Source organism: Geotrypetes seraphini, chromosome 7, assembly GCF_902459505.1.
Source record: "Geotrypetes seraphini chromosome 7, aGeoSer1.1, whole genome shotgun sequence".
NCBI classification, from domain to species: Eukaryota; Metazoa; Chordata; class Amphibia; order Gymnophiona; family Dermophiidae; genus Geotrypetes; species Geotrypetes seraphini.
The window spans coordinates 151,204,869-151,224,405 of record NC_047090.1 but is presented as its reverse complement, the minus strand read 5'-3'; the positions used below and the strand labels follow the sequence as shown (position 1 = coordinate 151,224,405).

At 43.1% G+C, this 19,537-nt stretch overlaps 1 protein-coding gene across 2 annotated transcripts in view; it reads right to left on the bottom strand.

Moving 5' to 3' along the window:
- Positions 1–245: 245 nt before the first annotated feature.
- BRF1 (BRF1 RNA polymerase III transcription initiation factor subunit) overlaps positions 246–19,537 on the bottom strand; it is a 360,212-nt gene continuing 340,920 nt past the window's right edge. Inside the window, exons 16-18 of one of the 2 annotated variants that reach the window (XM_033952886.1) lie at positions 11,971–12,022; positions 6,110–6,275; positions 246–681 (exon numbers count right to left, since the gene is read on the bottom strand). In XM_033952886.1, the coding sequence (XP_033808777.1) occupies positions 644–681; positions 6,110–6,275; positions 11,971–12,022 (256 nt within the window). In that variant the 3' untranslated portion in view covers positions 246–643. Of the gene's footprint in view, positions 682–6,109; positions 6,279–11,970; positions 12,023–19,537 lie in introns of both variants that reach the window. The other variant, XM_033952885.1, reaches the window with a different exon arrangement.

Here is a 19,537-nt window from a genome sequence, read left to right as displayed (position 1 = left end):
AATCCCTGCTCTGATTTGTGTCACCAACTATCTCTCCTTTGATATATATACAATTCTCATATTTATGTAAAAATCACAGTATTGCTATATACTTTCCTGCGAAGGAATTGTTTATTAGACAGTATAGTGACATTTTAATTACAAAAGTATACGTATACACATATTAAAGAGTATAAATATACACAACTGAGCTTATAACTATAATACACATTTCTGGTGCATTCTAGTGAGTAGGAGACATCTTATTATGTATTTTTTTTATTTGTAATTTCTTTTCTCCCCACTAATATTCCTGCAGTAGCACCAAACACAAGAAACAAAGCTATCATATACAGAGCTTCTTTGATGAGCCCTTCCCAAAAAATATTACTTATAATTCTATTACAAAACCATGATTTAAAAAAAAAATAATAATTAAGTACTACAAAGCCAGCCCTTTATTCTGGGCTATATAGGTCAATATAAAATGACCAAAATTAACAGAAAACCAAAACTCTCCTTACAGAAGTCAGGATTCTTCTTGTCAGTTTGCTGATCACAGAACAGCTTTCACTATTCACAAATTTACAAGATCAAAATCTGTATATCTGAAAACAAGATTTTATATTACAAGGTCCTTTACAAGAAAAAAAACACCCCAAAACTAGTAGCCATCGTCATCATCCAGATCGCAGCCATAATCTGAAATAGCAAAAAGTCAAAATAAAAATAGCATTCTAAACAAAAGATGTAAAGTGTCATCACACAAAGCAGAATTATAACATAGCTGACCAGAAGGAACTCCTAGATATTCTGAAAAGGTATATCATTTTACATTAAATATGGGTCACTTTGGTCTTCATCTGCTGTCATCTACTGTGCTGCATTACTTCATTTCGATTACTAGGAAATAGAATATTTCCTATACAGTAAAACCTTGGTTTGCAAGTGTTTTGCAAGACAAGCAAAACATCTGATTAAATTTTAACTTGATTTACAAGCAAAGTCTTGCAATACAAGTACATACAGTATACATTACACACATCACAACTGAGCCGATGGTTCTTCCCTCTCTGACACTGTGAGAGTATAGTGACTGTTTTAACGAGTGAGGTCTTGCAATACAAGTATGTATAATATTTTGTATTAAGGTTTTTGGGTTGTGGTTCCATTATTTCCTGTGGGGAACTTTGTTTTGATATACGAGTGCTTTGGATTACAAGCATGCTTCTGGAACAAATTATGCTCACAAACCAAGGTTTGACTCTACTCTTGGCTGGTTTCAATCTCCTTCCCAGGTAAAATGAGATGGAAGACTGCAGTTCCGGTATACTAGGAAACCATGCAAGAAGTTTCTTTTGTGAAGCCATCTTCAGAACATTTACCTATAGCATTGTAACATACCAAAAAATGCTGTGATTGTTGTGCTACATTGTTATTAACATGAAGCTTTGGTAAACACACTGCATTGTTCTATGTACATTAGAAACATTAAAGATCTTAACCTATTCAAAACCAACTTAAAAACATTCCTCTTTAAAGCTTCATTTAGCCTCTAAAATTTTTCCTTTTTCAAGATCATTTACAACTTCAGTATTTTAAACCCAACCCTAGTGTTTTACCCCTCCCCTACCTACTTTCTCTTTTCTTCTTTTAAGATATAAAATATTGTAACTTTTTCCCTTACGTTTTTACCAAAGTATTCCAGTTTTGTCCTTAATGTCTGTATTGTCAGTTTAATATTCCCCTGTTTACTTATTTAATGTAGTAATGTTAATCTAAATCTAATGTTTTATCCCAATCATATATTTATGTAATTCGCTTAGAATTATTAAGCGAACCATCAAATTTAAATAAAACTTGAAACTTGAAACTATGATGCTGTATGTTAATACTGTGTTACCTGACTTTATATGATATATTACAGTATTTGGTATGATACTACAGTAGTTTTTATATTCTGAAACTGAATGTGAAACAACTGAGCTTGGGACTCTTGCACTGGCTATTTTGAAATATCACTGAAAGGAATAGGTGTTCAATTACATTTTTTTAAACAAAGACCCAAAATGTACAAGAAATGCTACATAAGCATCCTATATTATAAAACCCTAAGCGCGCATGCGCACTTAGGGTTTTGTGATCCCTGCCGCCGTGTTTTCTGATCTGTGGCCGAATTCTATTTTAGAACATGGCGGCAGGGAACAGCATGGCGAAGGAGAAGAGCAGGCAGAGGAGCGCCATGAGCAGGTCGGAGAGCGGGAGAGCAGGAAGATGATGAGCAGCACGAGCGCCTGAGCCACCACGGCCAGCCCTTGCAGGAGGTGGTCCCCGCCGCCAACGCCTTCCCTGCCTCCTGAGCCGCATACTCACTGACCCGATTGCTGGCCACGGTGGCCGCCACTGCGCTCAGAGTGAAACCGCCCAGTACTGCATGGATCAAGGCTGGGCTCGGGGTCAACTGTAGCGCGCGCTCCGTCAGGTTGGGTGGCGAGGCAAGGTGCACCTGCGATTCCATTAGGCGCAGTGACGGCAGGATGCGGGCGCAGTGAGGCAGCATCACTCGGTGGTGCGGGAAAATTCCACACTAACCGCTCCCCCTCTCTTTCTTCCGGGTGGTTTGGATGGCTGGCAACATAGACAGCTGTTGCCAATGCAAACGAAGCTTCTATTACTGCAGGGAACTAGGGCTGGGGTGGGAAGGAAATTGGACTCAGATAGGAGAAGGCAGGAACTCGGTTCAGGTAGATCGTTACTTCACTGCCTCAGGTCAATTAGTACACACTACTAATGCCATAAGAGGGCTGCATTGAGAACCAACTCAGAAAAGGCTATCTGTATTGTAACACCTTTACAAAAGTAAAAGTATTGGTTAAGGTTTAATAATGTATTGATTATCCTCTATATTAAAACCCTAAGCATGCATGCGCACATAGGGTTTCGTGTTCCCAGCCACCGTGATCTCTGGGTCTGTGCCGAATTCTGTTTTAGAACACGGCGGCAGGGAACACTCTGGCAATTCCCCCCTCCCGCCCTCACTCACCAACCGCAGCCGCTCCTCTTCAAAGCAGCCTGCTGAGGTTCGCCAGCTGGCTATAGTGAACCTCGCAGGCCACCTGGTAGCATGTTCCCTCTGACGTTTTCGCGTTAAAGGGAACGTGCTACCGAGGTGGAGAGTGGCCTGTGAGGTTCGCTACAGCCGGCCAGCAAACCTCAGCAGGCTGCTTTGAAGAGGAGCAGCAGCGGTTCGTGCCGGTGGGAGGGAGGGTAAGAACAGCTGCTATCTCAATAAAAATTATTTAAAAAAAAAGAAAAACAGGCATGGCACAACAGAGGGCAGGACAGCATCCAAGGAGAGAGAGACAAAGAAAATAAAAAAGACAGACATCTACTCTAGCACCCGTTAATATAACGGGCTTAAACACTAGTTTTAAATAATTAGCTAATAAGAGAATAAGCCCAGTAGTATAATGGACTCTGAGTTAAGCATTAGTAAAAATGTAGCAAACTTGGCTAAAGAAAAGTGATTTTATTTTATATGAATACAGAAGATGCTCCTATAGATGACCACATTGCTTCCCTTTGGCTCAACAGGGGATGGAGATAATGCAGAGCCCATGATAACAAATCTAGGTTGGGAGGGGGCCCAGTCGCCATACAACAATGACTCCTACTGGATCAATTTCAGAATGAGTTCAGAGTCATAATTGGCGATCCCTGGCCTAGGGCTTGTGTATCAGTAACTGGGTTACAGAGCGGAAAGGGGAAGTAATAAATAAATAAAGGAAACAAGCAGAAAAGAAAAACATATGCTTTATGACGCTTTCCTAAATAATAACTAGAGGAAATGAACAAAACTAATGTACATTATGTACAAAGGTCCATCACTGGTCAAAAAGTGTCTTGTTTCCTGTATATTAAACGTTAACATGACAACATATGCTGAACAGGCACATAGCATGCTAATAGAAGACTAAATTAATCATTGGCATCCTAGGTATTAAGGTCACCTCAGAGGAGGTTACAATTAGATCCATAATATAACTGTTGCCCCTCCCATGTTATTCCTATGGTCATGATGGCAATTAGCAAATACATGCTACCTTCCATTAGTGCACAGTAAAGTTTAGTACATCAGAACATAATAGCGTTACTGGGTCCATATAGCCCAGCAACCTGTCCAGATCATTAGTACCTGGCAAAACCCCATGATCTGATAAAACTAGTCATTTACTACTGGAGGAAGAACAGTCTCTAGATTACCTGTTAAAAATAAAATTCCTCCACCTTACAATTCTTTTTCCCAATTTCCCCCCTCCCCTAAAAAAGGCCCCCATTATCTGAGCTCACCATCTACCCTGGTCTGCAAACAAAATAACCCCATTTCATCACTGATCACCCTCAAAATATCCTAGTCCCAGATACCCTCTGCTATCCCTAATCAATAAAAAAAAAAAATGCTCCTCTAACCCATGATTCTCTCTATCAGCAATCAACCACCATATAAAGAAGCATTTGAAGAGTGAAACTCTATCCGACTCCTGTTTCCTTATCTTATGTTTTCTTAAAGGATAAATGCCTTAAATTTGGATATAAAGAGGCTATGCTTATTTTCCCCTATTCCCTTTTGTTCTTTACCATACATGTCTACTTTCTTATAATCAATGTAGTTCTTTCCCTTTTTTCCTTCTGTATTAAGTTCATCTATGTCTAAGTTGGTTTAATTTTTAAGGAGTTTTATAGGCGATACTATCAAATTTTAAATAAACCTGAAACCTGATCACATTTTGGGATACCTCTCCTCCCTAAAAAGGTTCACTATCATATATTACCTTGGGTGAATGTTCATCATGGCAGTTAACAGATCTTAATAAATAAAATAATGCTAAGCTGATAGAAGATCACGGCCTGTCCTCCTATTAGCCCAGCACTACATTGGCCTTAATCACCAGAGGAGTGGAATCTGAGGGCTGTCATCTGATATCAGCTCAGGATTCCAAACCTGAGGGGCAGGGAGGGGGGGCAGAGTTTGCCAACTGGGGAGGATAAGAGAATTATTGCTTTGTCCTTATGCAAAATACATGCACGCCATCTTTCATGTGTTTTTAATAGTGCATTTATTGCAGCATTCATGCGCTAAGAAGTATATCAGTTTACTATATTGGTAATAAAACTAGTGATTTGTATCTGTGCACCTTTGTAGCACTGTTTTTAGTATACTGCCCTCTAAACCCATGAATTTTGATTTAACTCATACCTTTCCTAACCTGAGTTCAAGCCAAACTACATTTCAGGAGGATTTTTATTACCTTGAGATAACAGAAGATGATATGACTTGGTTAATAGCACAAGGAGCATCACTAGGGAAAAGTAGGATTTCAACCCTGTTTTTCCTGGTTCTAGGTCTTCCCTATTTTGAGGAGTTGGGATAGATCGCTTTTTAAATTTACTACTAACTTGTTCACATCTCTGAAATTTTATTTTTTTAAAGTTGCTGAAATTTGGTATGTATAAGAGGGGGTGGGTTTCAAGCAGCAGTTAAAAGCAAGAGTGTCCTCACTCTGCTGAGCCTGGACCTGTTAAGCTCTACATTTATTTGCTCAACTTGTATATCTATGGTTCTGCACTACACGTTATTACACTGTGACATATGTTAGCACTAAAATGATCTACATTGTATTGTATTGGGCATTATGGAAGTGATAATCTGCTTTTGAAAACAAAAGAGAGCGAATTGGGAGGGAGGGGAAGAAGTGAAGGAGAGATGTGTAGGGGGAAAACAGAAAAAAAAGAACTTAATAGGACTGTGCGAGACTTTCCCTTACTTTTATTTGCAGTATTGGGTACTATTGGTATTGTGCAGTTTGTTCTCTGCTATGAGTTTTGTATTATCTAATATTTGCTATCTTTCTGCTTGGTTGTTAATAAAAAGATCTTTCAAAAAATAACTGCTTAAACAAACACGCAAGAGGTTAAAAATGGGCTGAAAACAACTGTACACAGAGGAACAAATAGAGGGGTAACAAGACTTTCCTTCTAGAGCTTTTCAAATTCATATTTTCTTTACCCCTATTGATAGTACTTTGATTTTTGGGACTCCATATACCATTACCTGAGACCTCAGACTTACCATTTCCTCCCATCAACTGAAGTGCACTCACACAGTGCTCATCTTCCTCCTCCTCCTCCTCCTCCACATCATCTTCATGATTGTAAGTTACTGGTCCACTCTCAATCAGCACTGTCGACGGCTTGGCAGGTTCCGGTACAGACAAAAGCTGATTTGGAAGGATAACCTGCTGAGAGTGAAAGATGAAAATGGATAATTCCTTTCTTCTTTTCCCTGCTAGTCCTAGAACAGCAGACATGCCACACTAGGGGTACCTTCTTTCAGAGGTTGAAGAGGTATGTATGTACCTTATGCGACATTTGAAAATTCCTTCAGTAAAAATGCACGATCTCTCTCAACATAATAGTTTATTCATAATACAGAAAAAAAGTCTATTTTTGCTCCCTTAAGTGTGCAGCACCCTTGGCAGGTCCCTTTGGTCTAAGTCTACTCTCTGTGCAAGTTTCAGAAGATACAGTGAATGAAAAGGATACAGATTGCTATCAACAGAGCAAGGGCAAGTTTTAGAGTGCATCGCAGCACACTCAGTGCATTTTCAAGAATAGCAGTTAAACCTTCTGTAATAAAGATGCTAGGTAAATATTCTAATGCATTAATAGTCCAAAGCCTTGCCAAAGCAAAATTCTCTTAAATTACATTTTAATGCAGTCCTCTGACAAGTGAATAAAGACGACATTCTTTGAAAGGCAGCAGCACTAATTTTGAGTGATTCTGTTGCATTTGGCAGTAGTAGCAAGAGTGTGACAGTCATGCTAATCAGTGCTATAACCGAGACACAATGTACTGATTGCACAAATGTATCTATGGTAACTGTATGTTTATGGAACCAATATTTAATTGTTAAAAACAGTAATATTCTGATGCAGCATTCATATGATATAGAGGGAAGACCAACTAAAGACTGCCACCATGTACAGCAATACTTGTTGGTCAGTCAGAGAGAAGCCATGAAGTATCTCTAAAAGAGCTGCATCTTGAACTCACTACCCATGCTGGATATATATATATTTGTGAGATAATAGAGAAAAGAGAGGTGGTCACACAGTGCTTCCATGAGGAGAACTACAGTACTGCAATACATAAATACATATGAATGAAAAAGGGGCCCTTATTTTTCCATTACCTTTTCTATCTCATTCCTGAACCCTTAATTTAGTTATCTAATATAAACCCCTTTTACAAAACCATAGCGAGGTTTTTAGCACCGGCCACAGCAGTAACAGTTCCAACGCTCATAGAATTCCTATGAGTGCCAGACCTGTTACGCCATGCTACGGTTTTGTAAAAAGGGGGATAGTGGCTTCCAAAGTTGTCCTGGAAGATACCTATACAGTTCAGTTTTCCGGGTATCAACAAAAAATATTGGAGAAAAAGATGTGTGACTAGCTCCACTGCATATGAATCTCGCAAATGCATTGTGGATATCCTGAAAAACTCTTGGGAACCCTTAGTGTACATCTCTCCAAGATGGATTTAAGAAAAAGCAGAAAAGAATGTGTATATAAGAACTTAAGAGTATATAAGAACTTAAGTATATAAGTATATAAGAACTTAAGACCGACTGAAGGTCCATCAAGCCCACTGTTTCCAACAGTGGCCAACCCAGGTCACAAGTTGCAGGCAAGTTCCTAAGGAGAAAAACAGATTTTATGCTGCTTATCCTAAGAATAAGCAGTGAATTTCCCCAAGTCATCTTAATAATGGCCTATGGCCTTCTCTTTCAGGAAATACATAGGGAAATGAATCCCTAATTTGGGATGATTATTATGCTGGATAATTGCAGCTGAACCATGAACAAGTGGAAAGGAACTACTCCACTATTTTTATTTTTTTTACTTCATTAACCTTGTAATTAAAGCATACCCTTTTCCTAATTACCTCATCTACTTCAAATCTGTCACTGTTATTAAAAAATGTGCATATTATTCTAATGACTAAGTATAAAAAATAAAAATGTTTTTCCTCAGGCAAAATAAAGCCAAATCTGAAAAATAAATGTTTAAGGATTTTATTTTAATGCTCTTTACTGTTAAATTATTTTTTTTAAACACGTGGAGGGGCATAATAAAAAAAAATGTCTACGTCCCATTTTGGCCTAAGATCTTAAACGTTGAAAGTAGAAGCAGGGAAAATGTCCATTATCAAAAAAAATGTCCAAAAGGAGTTTTTTTTGGATAATGGCCTGCCTCTACATTCAGCTGCTTAAACGCCCAGACCACCACTACGTCTAAACGTACACCATATAATCATCCTACAAAAAGCCTAAGTCTCAAAACAAGGGCTTTTAGGCGAAGGAGGAGCCAGTCCTTCGCCTAAAAGCTGGATTCTGTCACCGGTGTCTGTCAAAAACAACACCGGTTACAGAATCCTCCCCCTCCCCCCCTACAATGATCCGGGCAGGAGGGAGGCCAAGCCTTCCTGGCCCACGGCACCCCGAACCCCCGACTACGTTCGAGGCAAGAAGGAGCACAAGCCCTCTTGCCCTGGTGGCACCCCAAACCCCCGACAGCATAAGGGCAAGAGGGAGCCAAAGCCCTCTTGCCCCGCGATCCCCAACCCCCCCTTCCAAGTCCGATGGGGCCAGGAGGGAGCCCAAGCCCTCCTGGCCCGGCGACACCCCCTAACCCCCACTAAAATACAGGCAGGAGGGATTACAGGCCCTCCTGCCCTCGACACAAGCTCCCCACGACTGCCAATGAACCCCCGATTGCCCCCCACTGACCCACGACCCCCCTCACTGACCCCACGACCCCCCCCACCCCTTCCTCCCCGTACCTTAAAAATTGTTGGTCGGATGGACGGGTGCCAAGCCCGTCCGTCCGACCAGCAATTAAGAACATAAGAACATAAGCATTGCCTCTGCCGGGTCAGACCAGAGGTCCATCGTGCCCAGCAGTCCGCTCCCGCGGCGTCCCCCAGGTCCATGACCTTTAAGTGTTCCCTACCTAATCTAAAATGTCCATACCCTGTTCGCTTAATGTTCTGTAAGGTAAACCTCTATCTGTACCCTGTTATCCCCTTCGCTTCCAGGAAGTCATCCAGTCCATTTTTGAACCCCAGAATTGTACTCTGTCTTATCACCTCTCCGGGAAGCGCGTTCCAGGTGTCTACCACCTATTGAGTGAAGAAGAACTTCCTTGCATTCGTTATGAATCTGTCTACTCTCAGTTTTTCTGAATGACCTCTTGTTTTTGTTGTCCCCGCTAGTCTAAAGAATCTGTCCCTCTCCACCTTCTCCATGTCTTTCATGATTTTATAAGTCTCTATCATATCCCCTCTCAGTCTCCGCATTTCCAGGGTAAAGAGCCCCAGCTTGTCAAACCGTTCGGCATATGAAAGGTTCTCCATGCTCTTTATCATTCTCGTTGCTCTCCTCTGGACCCTCTCGAGTATTGCCATATCCTTCTTGAGGTATGGTGACCAGTATTGGACGCAGTATTCCAGATGTGGGCGCACCATTGCTCGATACAGTGGCAGGATAACTTCCTTCGTTCTGGTAGTGATATTTTTTTTGATAATGCCCAACATTCTGCTCGCTCTCTTTGAGGCCGCTGCACATTGCACCGCCGGCTTCATTGTGTTATCCACCAATACCCCCAGATCTTTTTCTTAGTTGCCTTCCCCCAGTACCCTCCCTCCCATCGTATAGCTGTACATGGAGTTCCCCTTCCCTATGAGCAAGACCTTACATTTCTCCACACTGAAGCTCATCTGCCATCTTTTTGCCCACTCACTCAGTTTGTTCAGGTCGCTCTGCATTTCTTTGCATTCCTCAACAGTTCTGACACTGCTGGAGAGTTTTGTGTCATCCACGAACTTGATAACTTCGCACTTCATCCCCGTTTCCAGATCATTAATAAATATATAGAACAGCAGCGGTCTCAGCACTGACCCTTACGGAACACCACCCTATGGGGAGGGGGGGTGGGGGGTTCACGGGTCGGAGATCGGGGGTTCAAGGGGGGGCAGGCGTGGGGGGGGGGGTGCGTCAAGGGCAGGAGGTCCTGGGATCCCTCCTGCCTGTATTTTAGTGGTGGGTGGGGGTTAGGGGGTGTCGCTGGACCAGGACGGCTTGGGCTCCCTCCTGGCTGGATCGTGGGGGGGGGGGAGAAGGGTTGGAGATCGCTGGGCCAGGAGTGCTTGGGCTCCCTCCTGGCCCCAATGGACTAGGCGGGGGGGGGGGGGGGGGTTGGGGATCGCGGGGCAAGAGCGATGAGATTTTCAAAAACCAATAGTAGAAAACAAAGGAAGAATGAGAGGAAAGGTCAGAGCACTATATTCAGTCATGCCACAGTACCTTGAAGTTTTCATTGTACAAGGGCAGTGCTTTAGAAAGGGTTTAAATAAGCAAACAAGAAGTAGGTGAGAATTTAATATATCTATGCCTAGCTTTTAGAGTTATCCTCTCTTGAACAAGTTTATTTATTTATTCATTCAGTTTTCTATACTGTTCAGAATGGTTTACATGAATTTATTCAGGTACTCAAGCATTTTTCCCCGTATGTCCAGGCAGGTTCACAATCTATTTAATGTGCCTGGGGCAATGGGGGGATTAAGTGACTTGCCCAGGGTTACAAGGAGCAGCATGGGGTTGAACCCACAACCTCAGGGGGGCTGAGGCTGTAGCTTTAACCACTGTGCCAGTACAGCTACCATGCACAGCCAGGTCTGAGCTTCCTTGATATGCCAGAAGTTGTAATTTATTTAACACATTTGTATACCGCCTAAAATTTAGGTGGTTTCCAACATCAAAAACATTCATAAAATTGACAGAGACAGCATTCATTATCTGCATATCCATAATGTGCAGAAACATGAACATTCATTATCTATGCATATATGATGGTCACATGCCCTGAGCAGCATGGGTATTAGTCCTATATTTTACATATAGTCATCAACAAACAGTTGTGTCTTTAGTAGTTTCTTAAAGTTGACACAATCTGTGCACAATCTCAGATGTCTAGGCAGATTGTTCCACAGATGTACGCCAGAGATACTAAACATTTTCATCTTTGAAGTCACATATTGAACGATTTCCTTAATTGCTTCCCCCCCCCCTCTGATCTTAGTGTTCTTCCTGGCTTATAGATCTCCTACAATGCTACTTTATAATTACCAACCTGTTACAAACTCTTCTATAAATCCAATAAAAGGGTTTCGCTTACAGCTTGTTTATGACACTTATTTCTGTTCGATGACAATCACAACATTTCATTCAAACTAGTTTATAAACTGTTTAAAGCCCTTAGAAGACAAATATGAATGTTTGACTGACTCTAAAAAATAATTCTTCAGTTTCACAACACTTCCTCATCTAAGTCCCATCATGTAATTATTTCTGTAGCTTTGTTAGGTCTCACCCAGAAAAGGATTTCTTTCCTTTAAGCTCATCAGTTTGTTCATAGGGTGCAATAGTTTTAATAAGGAGGCGGTCTCTGCAAGGATCCACATCAGGAATAGCAAGGTATTTCCCTTCAAACCCCAAAGGAAAACAGTCATGATACCCTGTCAATCTTATGTTTTTCTTTCTATTTATTCATTTTTATAGTGTTCAAGCTACCTAACACCTAAGCAACTAACCCATCATTATCCATCAGTGCAGAGGGAGGAGCATTTCTCTTCCTCCTCCTCAGAACAGAGTAATAGAGTATCCAGTACCCAGAACTATCAATACAATGCAAAGCTATGATGACAATACTGTATTACACTACATTTAAAAAAAGAAACATGAAACACTAAAGGTAAAACAAATTTAGATATTTCCAAAGACAAAACATGACAAACTGCACACAGCTCATTTTAAATGTAAATCAAAGGGAAGTAAATGCACAGATAGGTTCAGAAAACTGCTCAAATACCTGGTCCACTGCAATCTTTTTAGCTGGCTGTGTAGAAATCAGAGGCCTTAACCTACAGAATACAATAGAACAAAAGAGTAGTTTGACATCACAAAGTTAAGAAATGTAACTCATTCATCAAAGTCAGTGTATTTTGATTTGACAACATAGTATTCCTTGGGAAATAAAGCTGCATTTCTGTCCTTAGCATTTTATAGTTACTTGACCACCATGAAATACTAATACAGTGGAACCTTGGTTTACGAGCATAATTTGTTCCAGAAGCATGCTCGTAAATCAAAATATTCGAATATCAAAGCGAGTTTCCCCATAGGAACTAAGGGAAACTCGCTTGATACGTTCCCATCCACCCCACCCCACCCCCGAGGCCAGCGGTGCTGCTCCACCCCCCAAGAACCGGCATCACTTCCCCCCCCTGCTCACACAAGCACCCCCGCCCAACAACTTCACACTTACACCCCGTCTAGCACCGGCACGCAGCCCACAGGACGGGCTTGTGCCGCTTGAGGAAGTTCCTGCCTCTGCTGGGCCTTGAGCATGTTCGGGCGGGGGGTGCCGGTTCAGGCGGTGGGCCTGTGTGAGTAGAGGGGGAGCGATGCCGGTTATCGAGGGGGAGGGGAGTGCTCGCAAATCGAGTCAACACTCGATTTGTGAGACAAGATTTGCGAGAATGTTTTGCTCGTCTTGCAAAACACTCGTAAACCGGGTTACTCGCAAACCGAGGTTTGACTGTACACAGAATCAGAAAATGTTAGAAGTTAGAGCAACAAGCAGAGAACAAGAATCCCAGTGTTTGAATCCTGCTGAAGCTCCTTTGGAGTCATCACCTCCATAGCCCCAGGTACAAACTTAGGACTAGATTTACTAGCCTGAATGCGTGAATATGCAATAATATAATTAATATGAGCTATTAGTAAACAGGTCCCAGTGATGGGGCTTGTGATAAACAACACACAATAAAATATTAACGGGCATCACTAAGAGATCCTTTTACAAAGCCGCGCTAGCAGTTTTATTGCACGCACCGGATTAGCGCGCGCTAGCCGGAAATCTACCGCCTGCTCAAAAGGAGGCGGTAGCGGCTAGTGTGTGCGGAAATCTAGTGCGTGCTATTCCGCGCATTAAGGCCTTAGTGCGGCTTTGTAAAAGGAGCCCTAAATCTTGCCCTTAAATGGTAAGAAACAGGGATAAAAATAAGTATGTACCGTATTTTCACATAGATAACGCGCACCCGTGTAAAACGCGCACACGGGTATAGCGCACGAAAAACACAACTTTATGTACAGAAATTTTTATATACTGCGCACACACGTATACCGCGCATGCCGCCCCGACTCACCCGTCGCCGCCCGACTCTCCTTTCGCCCGCCCCGATTCTCCTCTGGTCCCGCCTGCTCGTTTCCAGCCCTGCCCCGAGTCTCCTCTGGTCTCGCCTGCTCGTTTCCAGCCCTGCCCAGAGTCTCCTCTGGTCCCGCCTGCTCGTTTCCAGCCCTGCCCCGAGTCTCCTCTGGTCCCGCCTGCTCGTTTCCAGCCCTGCCCCGAGTCTCCTCTGGTCCCGCCTGCTCGTTTCACCGTCCTGTCCTGCTTGCCGCTCTGTAAGCATGCGCAGACCATCTACAGAGAAAGAAGATGGTCTGAGCATGCTTGCCGCTCAGTTTTCTGCGCCGGGTTGTCGGGGCGTGCTTTTGATCTGTCACCAAGGCGGGCCTTTGTCAAGGTGTGCTTTTGACCATGTGGCTTTGTCCCCCCTCTATCTGGCCTTGTAATTTGCCCAGTAAATACCATTTTGCCTTTACAACAGCATCTCAGCCTTTGGGTAAGTCTATAAAAGATTAATGCTGCATGTAGAGCACACATTTCAGTAATTTGATCTCTTCAGATTGGTATTCTGCATTTATCTACCCAGTAGTAGAGTTTATCAATTAAATTTAAATTTACCGCCATAATGGAAGGAATGAGACGAAAGTCATATACAGTGGACTTTAAGCTTAAAGTCATTGCGAAAGCTGAGGAAATAGGCAACCGGGCCGCAGCGAGAGAGTTTGATATTGGAGAAACATCGGTGCGTGAATGGAGAAAAGATAAGAAGGAACTGGAGAAATGCAATCCGCGCAAACGGGCACGTCGTGGGGCCAAACCAAAATGGCCTCAGCTGGAGGATGAATTGAAGCAGTGGATTCTGGAGAGAAGGGAGCAAAATGAATCAGTCTCTACTGTTGCGATTCAGATGAAGGCAAAACCACTTGCCAATGGAAGAGGAATACCCGACTTCAAAGCTGGCTTCACATGGATCTCAAAATTTATGAAAAGGAACGGACTATCAGTTAGAATGAGAACAACTGTTGGCCAGCGACTTCCGGATGACTGGCAGCAAAAATTGATTGATTTCCGTGACTTTGTCGTCAAAGAAATATCTGAACTTGGCATCACTGCAAAGGACGTCATCAACATGGATGAAATTCCAATGGCATTCGACATTCCACCGACAAGAACCGTAGCCCCCACAGGTACTAAATCTGTTGCCATCACCACAACTGGGCATGAAAGAACGTGTTTTACAGTAGTTTTTGGTTGCTCAGCTAGCGGGGTTAAGTTAAAGCCCATGCTCATTTTCAAAAGGGTCACTATGCCCCGTGAAAAGCCCACCAGTGTGGTTGTGCACTGCAACAAGAAGGGATGGATGGACTGCGACGTAATGAGATTGTGGGTAGATAAATGCTTTAGGGCAAGACAGGGTGGATTCTTTGCAAAAAAATCCTTGTTAATTTTTGATGCCATGGCTGCCCACAAAGAAAAAAATGTTCAGGCCTACATTAATTCTACTCGTGCCCACATCGCTGTGATACCTGGAGGCCTGACGTGTAAGCTGCAGCCACTTGACATCGCAGTGAATCATCCATTCAAGACTTTTGTTAGAAAGGAGTGGGAGCAGTGGATGCAGAGCGGCACGCACGAGTACACACCCGCGGGGCGGCTGAAGCGGGCAACTTTCACAGAAGTCTGCAAATGGGTGGCTTTAGCATGGGACAAAAATAACACCAAATACTATTGTAAACGGATTTAAAAAAGCGGGCATTGTTTATAAAACCAATGACACTACGGCTACTACCAGTGCAGCGGAAGGAGGCAACAACACGGATATCAGCGATGATGACGACGACGATGACGATATCACTTCAGAAATAAACGAGGATCGTCTGCAGGCCGTGCTCACTTTATTTAATGATGATGATGACAATTCAGATTTTGATGGATTCAAGGATTCAGATGACTGTGATGATGATGACTGAATAAACCTGTAAACTTTGTTTATTTACCGTACAACTTTACCGTAACTACGGTAACTGTATTTAGATTATTTTGTCCTCGATACTTCATTTGATCTACCGGTTAATGTTATAGTTTATAAGAATGAACATGTGATTTCTGTTCTTGTTGCTGAATTCATACTCACTAACTCTAGATTAAAAGTTATACGGTTGTTTATAAGAATGAATAGTTTTTTTCTTTTGACATTTTTGGTTGGAGGGTGTGTGAATGGTGCGTGAGTTCTCCTATGTCCATTTTTGTTCCCATTATAAAAAACACTGATAAGTTCCCAGAAAAAGATACATTAAAATAAGAAGTGAAAACAAAGGCCCCTACAGATGAGAACATAAGAATAGCCTAACTGGGTCAGTCCAATGGTCCATCATGCCCTGTAGCCCATTCTCATGGTAGCCAATCTAGGTCACTAAATACCTGGTCAAAACCCAAAGAATAACAACATTCCATGCTACCGATCCAGGGCAAGCAGACGCTTCCCCCATGTCTTAATAACAGACTATGGACTTTTCCTCCAGGAATTTGTCCAAACCTTTTTAAAACCAGCAACGCTATCTGCTTTTACCATAACTTAAATCATTCCTTCCAAACAGAGACCTTGCTAGATGTCAAATACAGAAAGAACAAGGTACCGTAACTTCACAAGGACTTAGCTGTGCAGGAATACCTATACCTATATACCTATACCATATACCTAGTGCAAAAATGTGCAAAGGTCTGTTTTTTTCTTTCCATCACTACATAGCCTACGGTAATGCCACACAAGCAGCGCTGTTACAAATATATTCTGAAGGTCAATGCTAAGGTTAACAAAGTTTCCTTCCTTGGACCACAAGGAGATACTGACAAACCACTGAAAGAGATTCCAGGAACAACACCCAAAGACCCACTCAATGTGTGAACCAGTTGAGTGGAGTGGACTAGGGTAACTGGGGGGTGGAAATGGACCCGGAGTTTTCTCAGCAGAATTTCCCAGACCACCTCTTCCTCTCAACACATTGACACGCTAGTGGGTTTATTTTATAGCTTTTTCACCCCCTTCGGTCTGCCTGTCCCCCTTGAAGTCCTGTCCCCCCTTGAAGTCCTGTCCCCCCTTGAAGGTCTGCCTGTCCCCCTTGAAGTCCTGTCCCCCCTTGAAGGTCTGCCTGTCCCCCTTGAAGTCCTGTCCCCCCCTTGAAGTCCTGTCCCCCCTTGAAGGTCTGCCTGTCCCCCTTGAAGTCCTGTCCCCCCTTGAAGGTCTGTCCCCATCCTGAAAGCCTGATGCCCCCCCCCCCCGATGCCCGATTCATCACCCGGAAGGAGCGCTCGCACTCCCACCCCGAAGGACCGCTCACACCCCCACCCAAAGGACCCACAGCCTCCCCCCCCTCCCCCATGGAGAAGCTGTCTACCTTGTTTCCGGATGCCAGCGAGCCCAGCTGTTTCCTCTGCCGGCGGTCCCGCCCCTTCTCTGAGCCCTGCTGCGCTGCTTCCTCATCCGGCAGTCCCGCCCTTTCTCTGATGTCAGAGAAAGGGCGGGACCGCCTGAAGAGGAAGCAGCGCAGCACAGGGCTCTGAGAAGGGGCAGGACCGCCGGCAGAGGAAGCAGCTGGGATGGCATCCGGAAACAAGGTAGACAGCTTCTCCATGGGGGAGGGGGGGAGGCTGTGGGAGCGCGAGCGGTCCTTCAGGTGGGGTGCGAGCGGTCCTTCGGGGTGGGAGTGCGAGCGCTCCTTCCGGGTGATGAATCGGGCGTCGGGGGGGGGGAACTATGTAAAAAAAATTTTGTATAACGCGCAAGGGTATGCGCGGTACGTAAAAACCACGTATAACGCGCGCATTATATGCGAGAAAATACAGTAAATAAGAAATAAAGAATATCTCAAAAGATTGCACATGAATGAACATGTTATAAAGCACTCTTATCAAGAGACAATATAAAATTTGAGTGTATGGACAAGATTAAAGCTTACAAATTGTGATCTTCATCTCAGCTTTGTTCTTCTATTCTTTTTCCTCAGTTCTGGCGTGTGTCTCTGGGTATCATACCAGTACACTAATCAATCAAGCTGCTTTAAACCCAGCTATAAAATGCACACCTGAAGGGGAAAACCTGAGCTATTTTCAGTCCCATCATCCAATTTAGCAGCAAGCAGAAGCAATCTCACCCCATCACCAAACACTCTGCTAAATGCAATAGATCTTACATATTGGATATGTATTCAAGGACAGAGTGATTAAATTGGTTTACCCATGAAGCCAATTTAGTACCCCACTAGGCATGGGAAGAAAAGGTTACTTCACTCCTCAGGGACTATATCTTCCAGCATTCTTATGAGCTCATTTCCTGTCAAAATTCTCCACAGCTCTCTCTCTAGGACCAAACATGTCAGTACATCATAATAAAAATGCTTTCAATTGTAGCCCTTACTGAAAAATAAAACTACTATTACTGAGTCTAGTAGACCGAAGATCAGAAGCAAAATTAATATACATGTAAAACTGCCCTATTTTAAATATAAGTACCATCTACATTCTTCATATTACCAAAAGACATTCTGCTTGCCTCTACTGTCTTTTATTACATCCATCCTTTAAAGGGATCAGTAGACCGGTGTAGAACAGTGAGAGGGAAGGGAGACCAAATCGTCCCCCCTCACTGCACTGGATCGATTTTCTTCATTGGAAAACTCCACCCCCTCCCACAGATGAGTTTCTGTACTCATCTTCAGCCCTTTAAAGGGCTGCCAAGCAGGGGGGGCCTCTCCTGCCTGCGGCCCTTCGTACATACCAAGCAGGACCAAGCAGGCCACTATGCTTGAGATCTCCAAGCAACCACACCGAACAATGGACTCAATACAATCACCATGTGCTTTTCCGTTCCAGTAATCATAGGTCAGAGTAGAAATGAAGGTCTATGGGATCAATCTCCATAGAAATACAGCTAAAGCTAGGACCAGCTGCCTTCAAAAAATCCCCACCACACCCGTAGGTCCTCAGGCATTCACATTATCAGCTGCTATGGTCAATGCCAGATCGGTAGATAATAAAGATATTACTCTAATACAGTGTCCTGCAAACTTTCTCGAGCTGTGGCACACTAAACGCAGTGTACGCGGCTCAAGGTATCCAGAAGTGAGCAGACATTGCTATGATGATATCACGCGCATGTATGATGTCATCACATCAAAGTCCGCGCATGTGCGAAGGCCCTCCAGATGGGCCCTGAGATGCCAATGGGGAGTGCCAGCAGGGAAGATGGCCGGAGAGGAAAGGTGCTGGCTGATTGCCAACAGGATGTGCCTCTCGCCACGAGAAGCATGTCCTGTAGGCAGTCAGCTGGTGCTGGCACCTCTCCTCCTCCCCAGTGTACCGCAGACTCTCAGGAGGCACACTAGTGTTCTGCAGCACACAGTCTGAGATACACTGCTCTAATAGATGCCCTTAAACATGAAAAGTAGAATATTTTTCTGATCAAAGAAACATGGTTAAAAGAAAATGAAAGAGCTACTCTATGTATACTATGCCCCCCCCCCACCCACACCCAGCTATCAAGCCCTTGCCTGATCTTGTCCTGACAAAAAAGGCGGAGGGATAGCTGCTATTATTAAATCCACTATTAACCCTTGATTCATCGATTCTGTAGTACTACAAGCCCTCGAATATCTTATCTTCTCAATAGGTCATGATAAAAAATTCATCTTTGTTCTTATCTATTGTGCTCCCCATTCACTTATGAGCGCTCTTGAAGATCTACTGGCTATCATCAGTAAGCTAGTAGTATCCCACAAACAAATCGTCCTAAGAGATTTCAACTTTCAAAACTATCCTGCACTTTTGGGAGCACCGCAAGACTTTAATACTATTGGACTTAGCCTTCTCCCAGGTGGTGAGCGCTCCCACGCACTCTTCAGGCAACATACTAGACCCGATTTTCACCCTAGATGTACCTTTACAAGGTCAAAAATCAATTAACTGCACTAATATCTGACCACTACCTTATCACATTTGATCTCCTAGTCAGAGTCAAGCCAATTCTGTGTAAGGATAAATCCAGAGTTAAAACAATTTTCAATCCTGAATCGGTCAACCATGCGTCCTCTTTTCTTGGCATTTCCAAATTAACAAAAGATCTAGAAGCTATGGAAAACTCCCTAGAAGAAGCAGCCACAGCATGGCACAAAGGAATACAAATGAGTTATGAGAAACTGGCAAAAGCAAAGAAAATCATATCATCAACACATCAGAAATCGTTTCTATGGTT